The sequence below is a fragment of the Hydractinia symbiolongicarpus genome, chromosome 8 (assembly GCF_029227915.1).
Source record: "Hydractinia symbiolongicarpus strain clone_291-10 chromosome 8, HSymV2.1, whole genome shotgun sequence".
Classification (NCBI taxonomy): Eukaryota; Metazoa; Cnidaria; class Hydrozoa; order Anthoathecata; family Hydractiniidae; genus Hydractinia; species Hydractinia symbiolongicarpus.
The window spans coordinates 18,463,903-18,480,279 of NC_079882.1; the positions used below are offsets into that span (position 1 = coordinate 18,463,903).

General features: G+C 33.6%; 1 protein-coding gene across 1 annotated transcript; it reads left to right on the top strand.

Annotated features, from left to right (window-relative positions):
- Positions 1-2,184: 2,184 nt before the first annotated feature.
- LOC130653797 (26S proteasome non-ATPase regulatory subunit 13-like) lies at positions 2,185-15,997 on the top strand. The gene is made up of 16 exons (XM_057456308.1): positions 2,185-3,298; positions 5,668-5,746; positions 8,294-8,328; positions 8,411-8,466; positions 8,544-8,587; positions 9,512-9,598; positions 11,869-11,964; positions 12,047-12,122; positions 12,875-12,954; positions 13,066-13,144; positions 13,356-13,402; positions 13,650-13,712; positions 13,880-13,960; positions 14,952-14,997; positions 15,338-15,408; positions 15,785-15,997. Exons 1-16 carry the CDS (start codon positions 3,207-3,209, stop codon positions 15,881-15,883), a joined length of 1,131 nt encoding a protein of 376 aa, XP_057312291.1. The 5' UTR covers positions 2,185-3,206; the 3' UTR covers positions 15,884-15,997.
- The last annotated feature ends 380 nt before the right edge of the window (positions 15,998-16,377 follow it).

Consider the following 16,377-nt stretch of genomic DNA (forward strand, 5'->3'; position numbering starts at 1 on the left):
CCACCTTAAGTGGTTTGTTTGTCCACGGGCCTTTTTAACTAGTTTATCATATTTGCTAGTTTAAGGTCATGAAGTGTTGTGCATAAAAATCACAACACCTTGGGGCTGTTCTGCACAGATTGCGAAAACAACCTGTTTACAATCGGGACAGCAAGATTATGTACGCAAGGTCCGATTATGTTTTTTTGCAGTGGTTATGTCGACCGGATTATGAACGCTGATATAATGGCGGGCCAAGCAGGCCTTAGCCAGGAGACCAAGCATAATTTTTCTTACCACCGGGAAATCGGAGTAGTTAAGGTGTTTGAGAGTCATTTTATCAACTCGAAGAAGAAAGCTTAGTTAACTAGGCTAAGCAGGCCTGTGATTGGCATTTTCTTCTTTGGTGAATTAAACATTCTCTGAAAGATAGAACACCCCTAAAAACTAGACATGGCGAAAGAAAAAAAGTCTCGACGTAATTCTTAGTATAAAGTACTCTTAGTAAATGCATTTCAACATAATATACTATGGAGCAACTAAATTTCACGGAAACTAAATTATTCTTTTAGCGGGAATTATGTTTGGTAAAAATTTATTAAACTTGCGAATCCCAAAATTTAGTATTTGCCACGAAATTTCGTTTCATTTGAGAACAACGACAACTTTGCCACCAGGGCTATTGTCAGAAGTGATGACGAATAACAAAAAGCGGTTGCCCCAATTATATTTGTTCTATAAGTCTCGAATAATATTTGACTGTCATAAGCCGGCCTTCCCCGATTATGTGATTTCTATAATAAGTGAGACATAATATTAGACTGTTGTATATAAACTGGCCTGCCCTGATTATGTTCCTTTTATACGTGTCAAATAATATTTTTTGAGTGCAGGCCTGTCCTGATTATGTTGCCTTGATTATGTATTTTCTGCCCTGTTCTTAACCGGGGCAAGCTGACGTATTTAATCAGGGCAGCGTTTATTATCTGGGCAGAACAGGGCCGCCGCCTTATTTGTAGTAAATTGATAATAACTGCTTGTTCTCTGATAGTAACTGAAAAAACCCCAGCTAGTTCTTTGGTGGTTACTTCATAATATTACGTAAGTAGTAAGTAAGTAGTCATTTATTCGGAATAAGAAATTTACAAGACTTATTCATTTGTAAGGATAACAGTAAAAATAAAATACAATATATATAGCTATAGCTAAATGTAGAAATAATGATATCCACACAACTATAAAAATTATATCTAGGAGACCACGCTATAGCATAGCTAGAAAAATGTGAGGCCACCTTTGATTATTCTGTTATACTGGTGGTTCTCTGATGACTACTTCGAAATACTGTTGATTACTGCTGGTTCCTACTTTTAGTATCTATGTTCTGCCCAATTTTGGAACGTGGCCCGTCTTAGGACTGGCCAGACCAATCTTCTGACAGTGACAAATGGGTAGTCAGTCTTAAGAATGGACTGCACAATCTATCAACATACATGTCCAATCTTAAAACAATTGTGGAAAGCAAAGAGAACAGTGAAAATTTTAGATTGTACCCCTTAAAAGGAACTTTAAATTGAAACATTTCTTGTCAAATCAAAAGGCGAAAAAATTATACCATATATATAAATGTGTATAAAAAAAATTGAAACTATTCAACCATATATGGCTGACTATCGCTAGCTAGCTAGCTAGCCAGCTAGCTAAACTTCTCATTCAAAGTGAAGTTAACAGCTAACGATTTATCTGATTCTTTATAAATAAACCTTTTTTTAAAAAAAATTTGGTTGCTACGAGCTGTATATAAATGCCAAATGTATAATATGTGCTAGCTATAGCTAGCTAGCTGCTACGATTTTTACTTCACCCAAAAACTGGCCTGGTCAATAAGTTTTTTGTTTTTCGTTTTTTGTTTATCATATACCCCAAATATTATGTTTTAATGTGCCTGAGAATGGTTGTTGGGTCTTGCAAACAACAGAGTTTGTGTGGCACATCCCTTCTTTAAAATTTAAAAGGCATCTAAAGATGGGCCTAACATGGCTCCTGCCCAATCTTGTTACCCCTTGCCCAGTCTTAAGACTGGCCGGCCATTCTTAAGACTGGGCATTTTTATGTCCAAAGATTGGGCAGTGTCCACGAGATATAGCCAAATACAGTTTGGCTAGCTAATACAACAAAATTTGTAATAATTCTTATGCTAAATGCGTTAGATGCCTACAACTTTTATTACTGTTATAAAAACTTATGCTGCAAAATAAAATTGCAAGTAATTTTATAACTGCGCAAACGACAGGTGGCTTCCTGAATTTGTTTTTAACCAAAGTTGCGATAAAGTTATTTGGAGAATGGTTATGCCTTTATATTCATATGGGACAAAGTTTACCTGTAAAGCGCTCAGCCTTACTCGATTTGCGATACAGTGCATGCCTGTGCTAAAGCGCTCCACCTGATTGTGTAACACAGCTTGCAGCTCCTATTCAGCCCTTTACAGAGCCTTTAGCAGCAAGTCACACAGTAACACAGTAACTTGTGGCTTAACCGAGCTAGTTGAGTATATTATTGAAAAGTACTGAAATATTGAAAAGTAATGAAATGGCTAACATAACTAACTGGTGGTAACAAACTAAAAAAAAAATGTCTTGTTTGTTATGTGCAGTTTTTTTTTTTTGCTTAGTTAGGGTTTGCAATCTTATTCGAACGACTACGACGAATGACTGTAAACATACTTTTATGAAAAGCCGTTCTTAAAGTGCGGTTATAGCGTTGTTTCCATGTTATTTGATCATTGTAAAGACAACAAGAGAAAGTTGACATAATAACCTTGCAGGGGAAAAGCATCCATTTCAATTTATTTACATTCAATAATAATTGCTAGCGTGGTTTTTATGCTTTTTTGGTCATTGACAAGACAACATTATAACCAGAAGATTTGCTGTGAGAACCTTACATGGGGGAAGCCTTTCTTTCAAGTTGTTTACATGTGAAATTATCACTAATGGAAACCATTAAGTCTGAATCTAATGCAACGGTTTCCATCTGAAAAATTTGTCAGCAGCAAAGGAGAGCACATAATTATCTAATCTGTAAAATAAAACTACCACCCCAAACACTACCCGTATTGGGTATTGTTTGGGGTGGTAGGGTATATTGGGTACCCCATGTTTTCAATTAAGCCTGTTTTATTGTTTCTTTGAGTACAGGAAGAGAAAAAAAATACATAAGTTATCATGAAAGACATTAAAGCTTATTTGGCTCGCGTTTGTTCAGATGGGCCCCTTGCAGATCAGTGGGTGCAGCTGCAACAGTTATATGAAAGCAGGTTTGTTTATCTTAATTTATTTAATTTTTGCTGTATTTTTTATTTTGTTATTGATGTTAGAATTGGTTTTCTTGTTGATAGACTAAAATGTTTAGGGTAAATTATGAAAGCTTTATTTTTTGCATTATTTTGTATTTATGCAGTCCTGTGAATCCAAAGTACTGAAAGTCGGCATAATAGTGCTGAAATTTGGTTGCCGAAAGTTAACAAAATTTTGCAGACCTACAACGAAAATGAGGTCGGCAAAATCGATCTTGAGTCACTTCACATGTTGGCATGTTATATTCTCCCTTAATCTGGGTATTTAAGTGACAAAATTTACCTCAACTAATATCTTTTGCAGACTTATTATTCTTCCTATGCATTGACAACTTTGCCCTTAGAGCAGCAAAATCTATTTTTCAAGGTCTAAAATAACTTAAAATGCGGATTCTACGTAAGATTAAAATTGAGTAAGTGAAGTGGTTTTTTTCTTTGTCTACAAGAAACAAGGCTGCAGGAGTATCAGGTATTGTTGCAGAGATGGTAAAAGCATCTGGATATATTGGAGTTGAGCTTATTACAAGTCTTGCTAACCAGATTATAAAGGATGGTGCTATTCTGAGTGAGTGGCAGTCTAGTGTAATAGTGAATTGTTTCAAGGGCAAGGGTGATGCATTAGAAAGGGGTAACTATAGAGGTTTGAAGTTGGTTGATCAAGTAATGAAAGTTATTGAAAGAGTGATTGATAAGTTACTTAGAGAAAGAATTGATATAGATAAGATGCAATTTGGTTTTGTTCCAGGGCGTGGCACTACAGATGCAATATTTTTACTCAGACAGGCTCAGGAAAAGTTTTTAGGAAAGCGAAAGAATCTCTATTTTGCCTTTGTAGATTTAGAGTGCCACGTAAAGTTATTTGGTGGGCTATGAGAAAATTAGGTGTGGATGAGTGGCTAGTTACGATGGTGCAGTCTATGTACAGCAATGCTAGAAGTCGTGTTAGGATTAACGATTCACTTAGTGATGAATTTAGTGTAAATGTTGGTGTACATCAGGGTTCTGTACTTAGTCCTTTGTTGTTTGTTCTAGTCTTAGAAGCGCTGTCGATGGAGTTCAGAACAGGTTGTCCATGGGAGTTATTGTATGCAGATGATTTGGTTCTCATAGCAGAGTCGAAGAATTAGTTGAAAAGTTTGAGAAGTGGAAGAAAGGACTAGAAGAGAAGGGCTAAAGGTAAACACAGCAAAGTCTAAAGTCATGATTAGTAGCATTGCAGCCATGTGTGACCTTGTAGTTGGAAAGTGGCCTTGTGGAGTTTGCAGGAAAGGGGTTGGTAGTAACTCAATTTTTTGTCAGACTTGCAAGCATTGGGTACATAAAGTGCAGTAGTATTAGTGGAAGGTTAAGAGCTGACATACAGTTTGTATGCAAGCGTTGCAAAGGTGAGATTATAGAGAATGAAGTATTTCCAGCTTTAATGATGTACAACAGTGGCTTGTTAGAGATAGTTGAGAACTTCTGTAGGTGATATGTTGGGCAGTGAAGGAGGTGTTGGAAGAAGTGTTACTTGCAGGATAGGTTCTGCTTGGAAAAAGTTCAGAGAGTTACTTCCTTTGTTGACTAGCAGAGTTCTGTCAATTAAGGTAAAAGGTAGGTTGTATGAGGCCTGTAAGAAGTGTTATGTTGTACGGTAGTGAGACATGGGCAGTGAAGCAGGAAGATCTTGACCGTTTAGAAAGGAATGATATGAGAATGGTTAGGTGGATGTGTAACGCCAGTCTAAGAGACAGAAAGAGTTCAAATGAGCTAAGAAGCAGTCTCCGTAGAATTAAAGATGTTATCCAGATAAGAAGATTGAATTGGCTGGGGCACTTGGAAAGAATGGAGGAGGATAATTGGGTAAGAAAGTGTAGAGACTTGATAGTTGGGGCAAAGCCCAAAGGTAGACCGAGAAAGACTTGGCAGGAGGTTATAAGGACAGACTTGATACAGAGGAAGTTGAGTTTAGATCTAACACAGTCTAGATCAGATTGGAAGAGGGTCATTAATATACCCCGTCCAACCCATGCTAGCATGGAAAACGGACGTTAAGCCGAGAATGATGATGATGATGATGATGAAACAATGTATTAAAAACTGTTAATTTTTTTTCTTGTTGTTATTTCCACGTCCTTTAGAACAAGTCTGGTTCTGCCGGCCTTATAAAAAAGTTTTCTGGGCATGCCAATCTTGCACAGATATAGGGCGGCATTAAAAAGCTGTCCTTAACAACACAATAGATTGTCAAATCATGAGTAGCATAAAATTATCATCATTTGTATCTCCTGCAATGCCAATATCCCTAGAATTAATTTTTAACGAGTTAAAATTAATTATCTGTAACACAGGTTATGGCATGAATTGACATTAGAATTAATAAAGTTCGTAAAAGAAGAACATTTCAAACAGAATGGCGGTTTAACAGATGTAAGTATATATAACATAACTGCAATTGATGAAAACTTCCATTATTCACCAAAGAAATCACCAAAGAAATATAACTTAATTCTTGAATATTGTATTTTCTCTATAAACAAGTTGCTGTTTTGCCTCAAAGAATTGTCTTTTTTTGTTTGTTTAAAAAACAAACATTTGTAAGCTTGATTATATACCGTATTTTCCGGTATATAACCTGCACATCGTATAACCCGCAGCTCAGCTTTTTTAGGGAGTTATAAACTAGATGCTATCAGATAGCCCGCTTCTTCGTATAACCAGCATAAAATTTCAATCAATGTGTTTTAATTACCCGGCACCTTTGCATAACCCACATCATGTTAAGAAAAAAATTCAGCGTATTTGTACTTACCCTAATAATTTTATAAGCATGTCAAGTGTTCTGTTTTTTCATGCTGGAGACAAGTGGGGGACGTTGAAACTTGTAAACACCAAACACAAGAACCGAGTGTCTGAAGTAGCGACTCTCTCAGTTTAAATTGACAAGATCGACTTGACAAATTAATTTGACAAGTCGATCTTCTGCTAATGCCGACAGTACTAAATCAGACAATGCTGTTTTCTATTTATTTGTAGACATTAGTTTCAGCCAATAACAACTCTTGCTTTCTGCGATTAAACAAACAAACAAATAATAAAAACAACAATCATGCTATTAGGTTATAAACCTGAAGTAAAATCTCATTTAAGTTTTTTTAGTATAAAAATAAACAACATAATAATTGTCACGGATTGTCTGTAACAGCGATGTACGGAACGTTCTTCTCCAATATATATAGAATTTTGTTATCTATTTATGTCTCAGCAATCACAGTGTGCATGATAAAGTGAATGGTGGCAATGAGGAGGAGATATTTGCGTGCGTCTTATTAATTGTATTTTATATTTGTTTTTGATATTTTCAGTGGCCACCTGTTGCTCGAAGGTAGCTAAGATAAAAAAAGAAAATTATTATCTGTACTTTAATTTTAACATGTTTCAACATTTTTAACAGGAATTAATAATTAAGTCCTGGGCACTAGGTTGTGAAATCTGTGTCAATTAAACCTAAAAATGATACTTGCTATATTGCTCTTTTACCAGAAGCAAATCATTTCAATGTGCTCAATGTGATTGCAAATATGTAAATAGATTAGAATTACATTCAACACAAAAAAAAAAAATGATCTCCAGAATTGTGTTTCAGAGAGAGCTTGTAATATTAGCACTGGCAAGCAATAGAAAGTTAAAGCAATTTCACTGTGTGAAAAAAATTAATTCACCTAGTTGAATTAAGATTACATAAGGATCGCGCATGCAGTTATATTAATGTACGCATTTTATCCCGTTGGTACTATTTTCTTCATTGAATGTATAAACTTTAAATTTATACATTAAATAAATGACAGAAAATATAAAACTTATCACATAACCCACACCAACAGTGGAAGTAGTAAAAATCAATTTTTAACCCACAGGTTATATACCAGAAAATACGGTAGGTGAAATTATACCCAGTTTTATATGTTATAAAACATACTTGAGATACATATATATTTATTCAATATAATTGACATCAGCGACAACATAACAAGGCTATGTTACAAAGCCATGCAACCAAACTGAATGACACTGGAACAATTAAGGAAAATATAAGCTTTTTGAAATTATATGTTTTTGTTTGGATACAAATGGCTATGCTTTCCTTCTGTCTAAGTTTTTTGCTGCTAAATATTTTAACTTTTTTGAAACAAGCTTGTTTTATTACCACAAGACTTCGAAACAAGCTTGTTTTATTACCACCAGACTAACTTATTTGTGTATTGTTTTTCATCATGCTTTCAAGCTTACATTCAAAATACACACCACAAAATACAAGCAAGAAAATGTTTAAAAACAGGCTGTTTGATAGTATTTTGGGTGCTTGGAGAAACAGAAGAAAGGAAGATGATTCGTTATTAAAATGTCAATCAATTGCGAATTAAAAACATTGCAAAGGAGAGGAAGAAAAATGTGCATACACAACACATAAAAAATAAACAACTCCATTTATACAATATATTTTAAACTTAATGTAAGGATAGAGAAGTTAAAATAAGCACCCAAAACAATCATCATTGCAGTTTTTTCTCCATGGAAACAAATTTCTGAATATATCTAACATCAGCTGTGCTCATTCCAGCTTTTTTTTACTTTCACAGCGGTCAAGATTTTAACTGAATTTTTCAAACACAAAGTAATTTTTTTCCTCTCCAATAACATTACAAACGTTTCTTTAAAAAACAGAAAATGAAATTTTCCTACTGTTTTAATTTTGAACTGTCTTTTTCTATTTTAAAAATGCATTTTTTTCTTCTTTTCCTTCTGAAATTAATGAATGGCTAAGATAGATTGTTGGGCCTGGGAGCCAATTGTGGAGAGCCCACCCTCTAGGCTAAAGTTAAACATAGGCCAGTGGGAGTCAAAAGTTGCAGCACTCCCCCAAAATATTGTTTTCTATCTGATTTATTAAATTATATATATTTTTTTTCTTTTAAGTTATATGAAAATTTTCTCTCGGATTTTGAACACAGGTAGGAGATACTTTCAATGTCACTGCAACAAACAACAATCGTGTTGAAATGTAATATTAAAATTTTGCATCATCATTTTCAGAATAAATCAATTATCACTGGCTGAACTCATGTTAGTTATAGCCGAAGAAATAACTGGTATGTTTGTATCATCTTTTTATAGAGAACAAATTATAAGATTTTGTCTATATCTATGCCATATTTTCTCATATTAGATTATGACAAGGCTGTTGAATTCTTTACTAAAACACAAGAGAAGGTACACTTTTCCTTTAAAAATATTTTTACTACTTGATCAGTCTATATTCACATTATTTTTGTACTATACATATTCAAGTAAAGAAATTAATCTCTATTTCGTCTCAATTTCTTCAAATTGCATTTAGATATTATATTGACTAAATATAATGCACAGATTCCTTGGAAATTCCATAATTCCAAAACTTACATATATTTTTTTTCCGTAATAAAAACGATTTTACATATCCCGTTAACAACATGGCATTCTTTTCATCTCTTTTTAAGTCCAAATTTTGTCCCCCTGAAACGATAATTACATTAACGGTCGTTCCAGTAGGACAACATGGTAGAAAAAATTATTTTTAACAATTTAACAATAAAAGTAGGTAAACAAAAAAAACTTTGAGACTCTTTTGTTTTGTTACACTATAACAAAATCGCTTCCAGTACACTTTTTTGGGTATAATCATTTGAAGTTTTGATTTCAAGTCTATCAAATTAAATGAAGCACCTTTTATCTTTCATGATGTTTTGATATAAAAATAACACAAGAAAAATTTCATGATAAGGTACAGGTAGTACTTATTTTTTTCAAGTGTTAACTCATGTCCAAAACTCCAAAACTATATTTATTACAGTGAAATATTATTTTATTCTGATAAAGATATTTATTGCAAAGAATAATAAATAAAATTAACATATAATGAACATTTTAAGCACAACTTATTATTAATTGTTAGTTCTCCTTTAAGTAATTTTAGGCTGAAACATGAATTTCTTTGTAAAACAACTTGCTATTACTTTTAAAGATTAATTGTGCCACTTCTAAAATGTGGTTGATGTGAATGCCTAAAAAAATTTAAGCCCTCAGAAGGGAAGTAAAGAGACATAATAAGGACACAATATTTTGGTCACCATTTCTCATTGCAAGTTTTATTTTCAGATGAAAAACAGCAAGGAAGGACACATCCTGTGCATGACTGCAATTGGACTGTTACATCTAAAAGCAAAGAAAATGGATGAGGCTAAAGTAAGTTAGTTATAAAGAAAGTTAGTTATAAAGAAAGAATTATGTTCCATAGTTGCTCCATAGGGAAAACCGTGAAATATAAGCTCACTAAACATATTTACAGACATGGTTGATAGCAGTACATGATATGAGGTGATAGAAAAAGCTTCTATCAGAATCTATATAGACACTCGTTTGGTTTACATTTTAACAAGAACAAAATATTGCTTTGCCAATAAAACTGAACTGGAATTAATTTCTCTTGGTGGGTGTTTTTTAATGATGATGATGTTTTTTTGTTTTATTTTTGTCCACCATGTGTAAAATAAGCAAATTGTTGGCGCAATAGCTGAATTAAAAAAGGCTAGATTTAACACGCTGATTGTCAACGTCTCTTTGTGATTCCAGTTATCCATAACATTGGAATTTAATACAAAAGCATAAATTGAAAATGGAAACCAACAGATTGCAAAACATGCTAAACTTCCAGTAAACAAGTGCAGTGTTTCAACTTTTTTTCTGTAATTTGTTTTTCTGTTCTTGTGTTGGTTTGATATATGGATTTTACTGGATTCTTGCCGAGGGTTTTTACAAACATCCACCTTGTTACATCTTTTTGTAAACAATATGTGTTTTTTGCTTTCCATGTGGGATGGTGTTGGTGTCCATTCTTTATCTTTGCGTATTGATAACACCCTCTCTTTTTTATCTTGTTGGGTTTGCCATGTAGTGTTTTCATTGGGTACTTTCGGAGCAATATCCTTTAGCATGAGATAGTAGAAGGGTATCCGACACGCTAATGCTAATGCAAAAAAAACTTGTTAATATCAAGAAAACTTGTTTATAGTTTTTCATTGTAAAATAAAACAAAACTGTGAGAATAACGGAGATTACTCAGCTCATTGCGCAAACAACGATGGTACTTTTTTCGGTCATGCTGCACTATATGAGTGGCTTTTTATATGCTAAATAACGATCCCCAGCCATGATAACAAACGCTAATAGCTGCAGACTAAGCAGGAGATATACAACTTCATTTTGAAAAAGTGTTTCTTCACAACTGGAGTTTTTATTTAACCAACGAAGCTTATTTATGATGATAAAAATACCAACCATTGGATTAATGACACAAAGGCTCAACATGTAAATAAGAGGGTTTTTTTTTCTTTATTGTGATCGTCATTTGAATAGCATTCAAGGTGATTGCGTTAGTGATGAAATGAAAAAAAATGGCTGTCAAATCCATATCAAAAATTCTCTGTTGTTTACATTAAGTATTCTTTTTAAACAACATCATGTACCAGGGGTATTTGTCCCCTTAATAAATATTTTTTGATGTGAATTAGACTAGTGTTGGTCATTATAGTTTTAATTTAACAACATAGAGGTGGAAATGAATAGCACAGCTCATGTTCAGAAGGGCCGTTATAAAAGAGGATTCTCATTAAAATTAGACATTTTTATTGTAAAAAAATGACTGCATTAGTATGTTCTCATATTGCAGTATTCCGACCTGATATTTCATGTAATTTTCTCACACAACAACAAAAATTCAGAATGACGTGTTGTTTTTCTGAGATAATAGCCACCTGCTTTGTTAATTCCCATTGCTACTGCGTTATTGTTTGTGGGAGTCATGTTGTGTGCTAGTGGTTAGGTGAAATTGATATTAAGTATAACTTAAATCAACTTCAGTGCATTTTGTCAATAATACAACATTCTTTTCAGCCTTTCATATATTTTAAAATGACAATAATACCTAGAAACTACATATTGTTTTTGATCTTGCAAGGGTTTGCCAAACTGCACTGAAATACAAGACTTCAAATCCGTTAGCTCTACAAAGAGGAAAAAATAGTTTCGAACTTAGGAAAGTAAAAATTAAAAATTCCTAAACTTTGAGCTGTACATCAAACAAAAAGTCGAGCTAGAAGGGATAATGTTTTTAGGGTATTATATTATCGAGATATTTTACGTATCAAGCCTTCCACCTCACATAATTTTTTAAAAAAATTTGAACGGTGGACAAACCTTGTTCTTGGCATGGTTGTTAAAACTCTCCTATGTGGAAGAGGTTGTAAACTTTCATTCATTTATTCATTTTTTAAGTGGCTTAAAGTTTGGTCTTTTTATAAAAATCTCCTTTTTTTGCACAATGCATTTTAAACACACGATCTTGACTTTTACACATCAACAGTACAAAAACAAGTATTTTTTTTTTGTAAATGTGGATTGTTAGGTACTGCATGTGATATATTTTTCGAAGTATATTATGTTTCAATTTCGTACAGGTGGTCATAAAAGAAGCTCAAACGTTACTGGACACTTTAGATGGAGTAACTACAGTACATGGAAGATTCTACGATCTATCCAGCAATTATAGTAAGGTAAAGAAATTGTTTCTACTAGCAATGTGTGTGAATTGAATTGTGGGTATGGTAGAAGAATGCTTCATTCATTACTGTTTAGATAACTGGTTCTTATAATGAATATTACAGAGATGCTCTAAGATTTCTAGGTTGCATGGACATCTCCACTATTCCAGGTATACTTTCTTTTGTGTAGTAATTTAACTTCATTTAATCAAATTTTGAAGCATTTTTTTATTCCTTTAATTTATTTTTTGGATAGACCTTGTAAGTACGATAATCTTTTTTAGTGATAATATAAAAGAGTTTTGCCACGACCTTACCCTATTCGTGCTGGCCCTCTTAAACTTTTGTTAATAACTTTTTATGTGTTTATAGTTACACCTTTAAATTTTGTGATTTTTCCTAACTTTTATTTAGCTTTATTTCCCCCCCCCCTTTTTGGAATTATGCTGAACTGTTGCCATGGAATTTTATGTTGAATAAAAAATAAGAATAAAAAAGAATAAAAATATTTTTACATGTTTTTAAAAGCTTTATGTGACTTCTTAGGTTATATTATTATCAATTTTGTGCTTCTATTATTATTGTTATTGAATTTATCGCAATTATACAACATTCAACATCGTTAACAAAATCAAAGTTAGTGTTTTTTTCCTATTTGTCACCGAATTTGATGACGTCATCAGCAAAAATGTGGACGTCATCAAATTTTTTTTCACCGAATTGTGTATTAATGCCTGGACAACACTTGTGGTAAGTTTTAAGTCCAACGGACATTAATTGTAGAAATTACACAGGGAGGTCCAATCACCCCCCCCCCCCCACCCCCCCCAGCAGGAATAGGGTTAAGCACTAAGATTTTTCTATCGGAACTATCTGATGACTTTTGTGTCTCACGTCTTATAAATAACGATTTTTTATATAGAGAAGGAACTCCAAGAAAGAGCTTTTAATTTGTCTCTTGCTGCATTACTTGGTAGTGATGTATATAACTTTGGAGAATTGGTATGGATTTTCTACAAATTATTAAATATTAGTGTATTAACAGCGCAGCAAGTGTCTTAGGTAACACAGTGGCAATGTTAATGTAATACATTCAATACATTCCTCCTGTAGCTTGCGCACGAGGTTCTCCAATATCTAAAGAGAACGGAATTTGCATGGCTAATCGATGTTTTATATGCATTTAATAGCGGTAAAAAGCCTATATTTTTATTTTTTAATTTTTGTTCTTTTGTAATATGGACCCATGTTTTCCGTAGTTTTTCGCGAAATACTTCTGTACTGCGTTTTTAACCTTTGTTTGCACCTCGCACAGTAATTTGAAAATAAGGAAGATGTAATAATAATATTTGTTTTTCTTAGCAGTGTTTTGTGACAACTATTCACTATTGTATTGTTTTTAGGTAATATTCAAAAATTTTTGGATTTGAAGCCAAGCTGGAGCAAACAGGTATGGAAACGTAATAGCATGGCAAAAAGATTGGAGGGAGTTGTTAGTAAAAGCAAATTTTAATAAAGAAAGTTTGTTTCCAAATATCGTTAATATCTGTCATATTTATTCAGCCATTTAAAGTTCACCTGTTTCGATAACAAACAAGTCCTTTGCTTTATTGTTTGGAAAACGAATTAGATTAAAAGACTTATTTCTGGCATTATTGTATAAAAGTGGAAATAAATTCTAGTTTTATGGTTTATAGCCCGACTTAGCTGCTAACGAAACCACCATGATGCAAAAGATTACGATTTTGTGTTTGATGGAAGTGAGTAGTTCATATCTTGGCAGCAACTAAATGAACAAGTGTTTATCCCAAGCAAGGGTGCGGATTTTCAAATTCTTAATGGCATGGGAGAAGGGGGAGTATGCGTCACTAGGAAAGTTTCAGATACTCGTTTTGTAACGTTCTCTGATTTTTTTCTTCTTTTTCAGCTGACATTTAAGAGGAAGTCTACTGACAGAAGTTTCCCCTTTCAACTTATTTCTGAACACACTCGACTTCCTGTTCATGAGGTATGCAGTGTAGAATCATTCATGGCTCTTGTTGGTTTATTTTTTGTTCGGAACGTGCGTGTGTCAAAAATCAGTTCACACCTTTCTTTCTCATACGCCGCGTTAAGAAACGAAACAAAGTGATTCCTAATACACGACTGACCGTCAAATGTAACGATTATTAGCGATTCTATTTGAAAAAAGCCGCGCTCGATCGAAGAAGTGAAGCATGATAAAATTCAGTTTGTATAAATTATTTAAGAGGAATTTTTGTTGTTTTCTTTCCGAAATTCATATTTTTGCGCCATGTGTGATATCTCAAAAATTATCCCATTGTTTTCAATTGACAGTACTTTTGATTTTAAAGTAAACGCCGCTACTAATAAATGCGGAACAACTATGTGTCGCAGAATTAAGTCAATGTGGTGTTGTAATGAGGAAATATATATAATACTTTCGTTTTTTAGCTGTAGCATAAGGGTGATCTTAAAATTAAAATCTACGTTAAAGATAATATGTTATGATATATAGCGATGAAGGTTTTAGCATGCTGATGACGGGGATCATATAACTAAAACAATGCTTACAGTCATTTTAGGAAGTTACCTGTTTATATAGAAACTTAAAGTCCTGATAAAATTAGTTTCTTTATGAGCAAATAAAAGGTTTTGTGGACCTTCGCAAAGAACGCTGACCTGCGGTATTGTAAGCCACTTGTGCCTACCATTCTGTTTTTTCTAAAGGGGAATTTTGCAGGAAATTCCCATACAGTTGGCGTCTTGTAAAGAAATATGTGAACATTGCCTGAGAAATACAGCTGAGTCATTTTTTCCTAAGCCGCTATATAATCGCATGTTACCTTTAAGGCCCTTAAATATTGATAATAAAATATTAAAAGGTATGTTCACGGCTGTTCTTTTTTTTTATCACCGTAGCGTTTTATGATAGTTTGAATGTTCAATTAAGTTGTGACTGTATCATTTAACTGTATTAGGTCTTAATCGTTTATTAGGTGGAATTACTCGTTATGAAAGCACTATCACTCGGACTCATTAAAGGTAACCTTTCTATTTGTTGCAATGCCATCGTCGCCCTTTCTTAAACCAAAGACAACTTCAGCGTACAAGTAATATATCCTAACCTCAAAAATCTTTGGGCGTTGAGTGAAAGTTTTTTACCTAGACCAAATTTTTGTACTTTTTCTTATAGTTTCTTATTAAGTTTCTTATTAAAGTAACCATGGATTGCCCTGTCCCAAAAATATCAGTCCCTTTTTTATTTTATTTAAAAGTTCATGAACCCTGTGGGCCAAGATGTCTTCAACTTTGAAATTACTTTGAAAATACTTTCGTTGTTTTCGAGCCTTTTTACACATATATTTTTCCAACAACTGTCTAGGAAGTATAGACGAAGTGAACAAAATGGTGCATATCACGTGGGTACAACCTCGAGTACTGGATAAAGAACAGGTAAGCAGTTTCTCTGTTCATGAAATCCTCGTGCACGCAAAAAAATGTGCCTTCCTTACGAACGTTGCAATTGTCTTTTGCACAAGAAGTGGTTTCGCTATTCGGATGAAAGTAGTTATTTGCAAATATTAAAAAATTGTTGCAGTATTTCTGTATTTTGAAAACGGAGAAGTACCTAAAATGAATTAATTAGAATGTAAATTTTGCCATTTTGTGGCCACTATCTTGTGGCCCCTCCACTTCTGAAACCGTGTCACCTTGTGTAACTAGTAGGCATAAAATTAAAGCTTCCGCTGTTTATGGAATTGTTGTTAAATAGGAAAGATAAAAGTCAATAATTTTTTGCTCCAAGTGGAATAATATATTCTCTTTCTAGATGCAAAATTTACGCGGGTTACTCGGAAACTGGAGCGAAAAAGTGAAATCATCCGTCTATATGGTAGAAGATCAAGTACCAGAATTGATGGTGAAATAAAGTTCGCAGCGACGTGTTTGATCTTTCCAAACATGCTTCGTTACAAAGGACTTGAAGCATTTTACGTTGTTATTGTTTCTTCACCACGAAATACATTTCGTACTCGAAGGTTTATTCGCTGTGACTTTTCTTGTTTGTTGTCTTGCTCAATATAATCGTCAACAAGACGTATGATATACGCAAACAACGTCGCGAATAAAGTTTACAAAAAGCTGTGTATCAAATTGTGATTTCTGTTACGAAGTTAGACACGACATATTTTGCTATTCGGCTAGGCAATAATATTTGTTACGCACTACGCAGTTATTTTTCAAAATTGATTTGCGAGATCTTCTTGAACGGAAAATTCCTCGAAATTTCAATTTTCGTTAGGTCAGTCTGGAGTAAACTGACTGACAGGAAGAAGAAAGACCACTAGCTCCACCTAAAATTTTCGAAAATTAGTAATTCAGTAACCCCCCCCCCCCCCCAAAAAAAAAAAAAAAAAAAAAAAA

What these genes read in the sequence shown, in the direction of transcription:
- LOC130653797 (XM_057456308.1), top strand. Translation starts at nt 3,207, where the DNA reads ATGAAAGACATTAAAGCTTATTTGGCTCGCGTTTGTTCAGATGGGCCC. An exon ending in AGAATGGCGGTTTAACAGAT is followed by an intron (nt 5,747 to 8,293) that starts GTAAGTATATAT and finishes TTTTCTTTTAAG; the next exon opens with TTATATGAAAATTTTCTCTC. An exon ending in TTTATATGCATTTAATAGCG is followed by an intron (nt 13,145 to 13,355) that starts GTAAAAAGCCTA and finishes TATTGTTTTTAG; the next exon opens with GTAATATTCAAAAATTTTTG.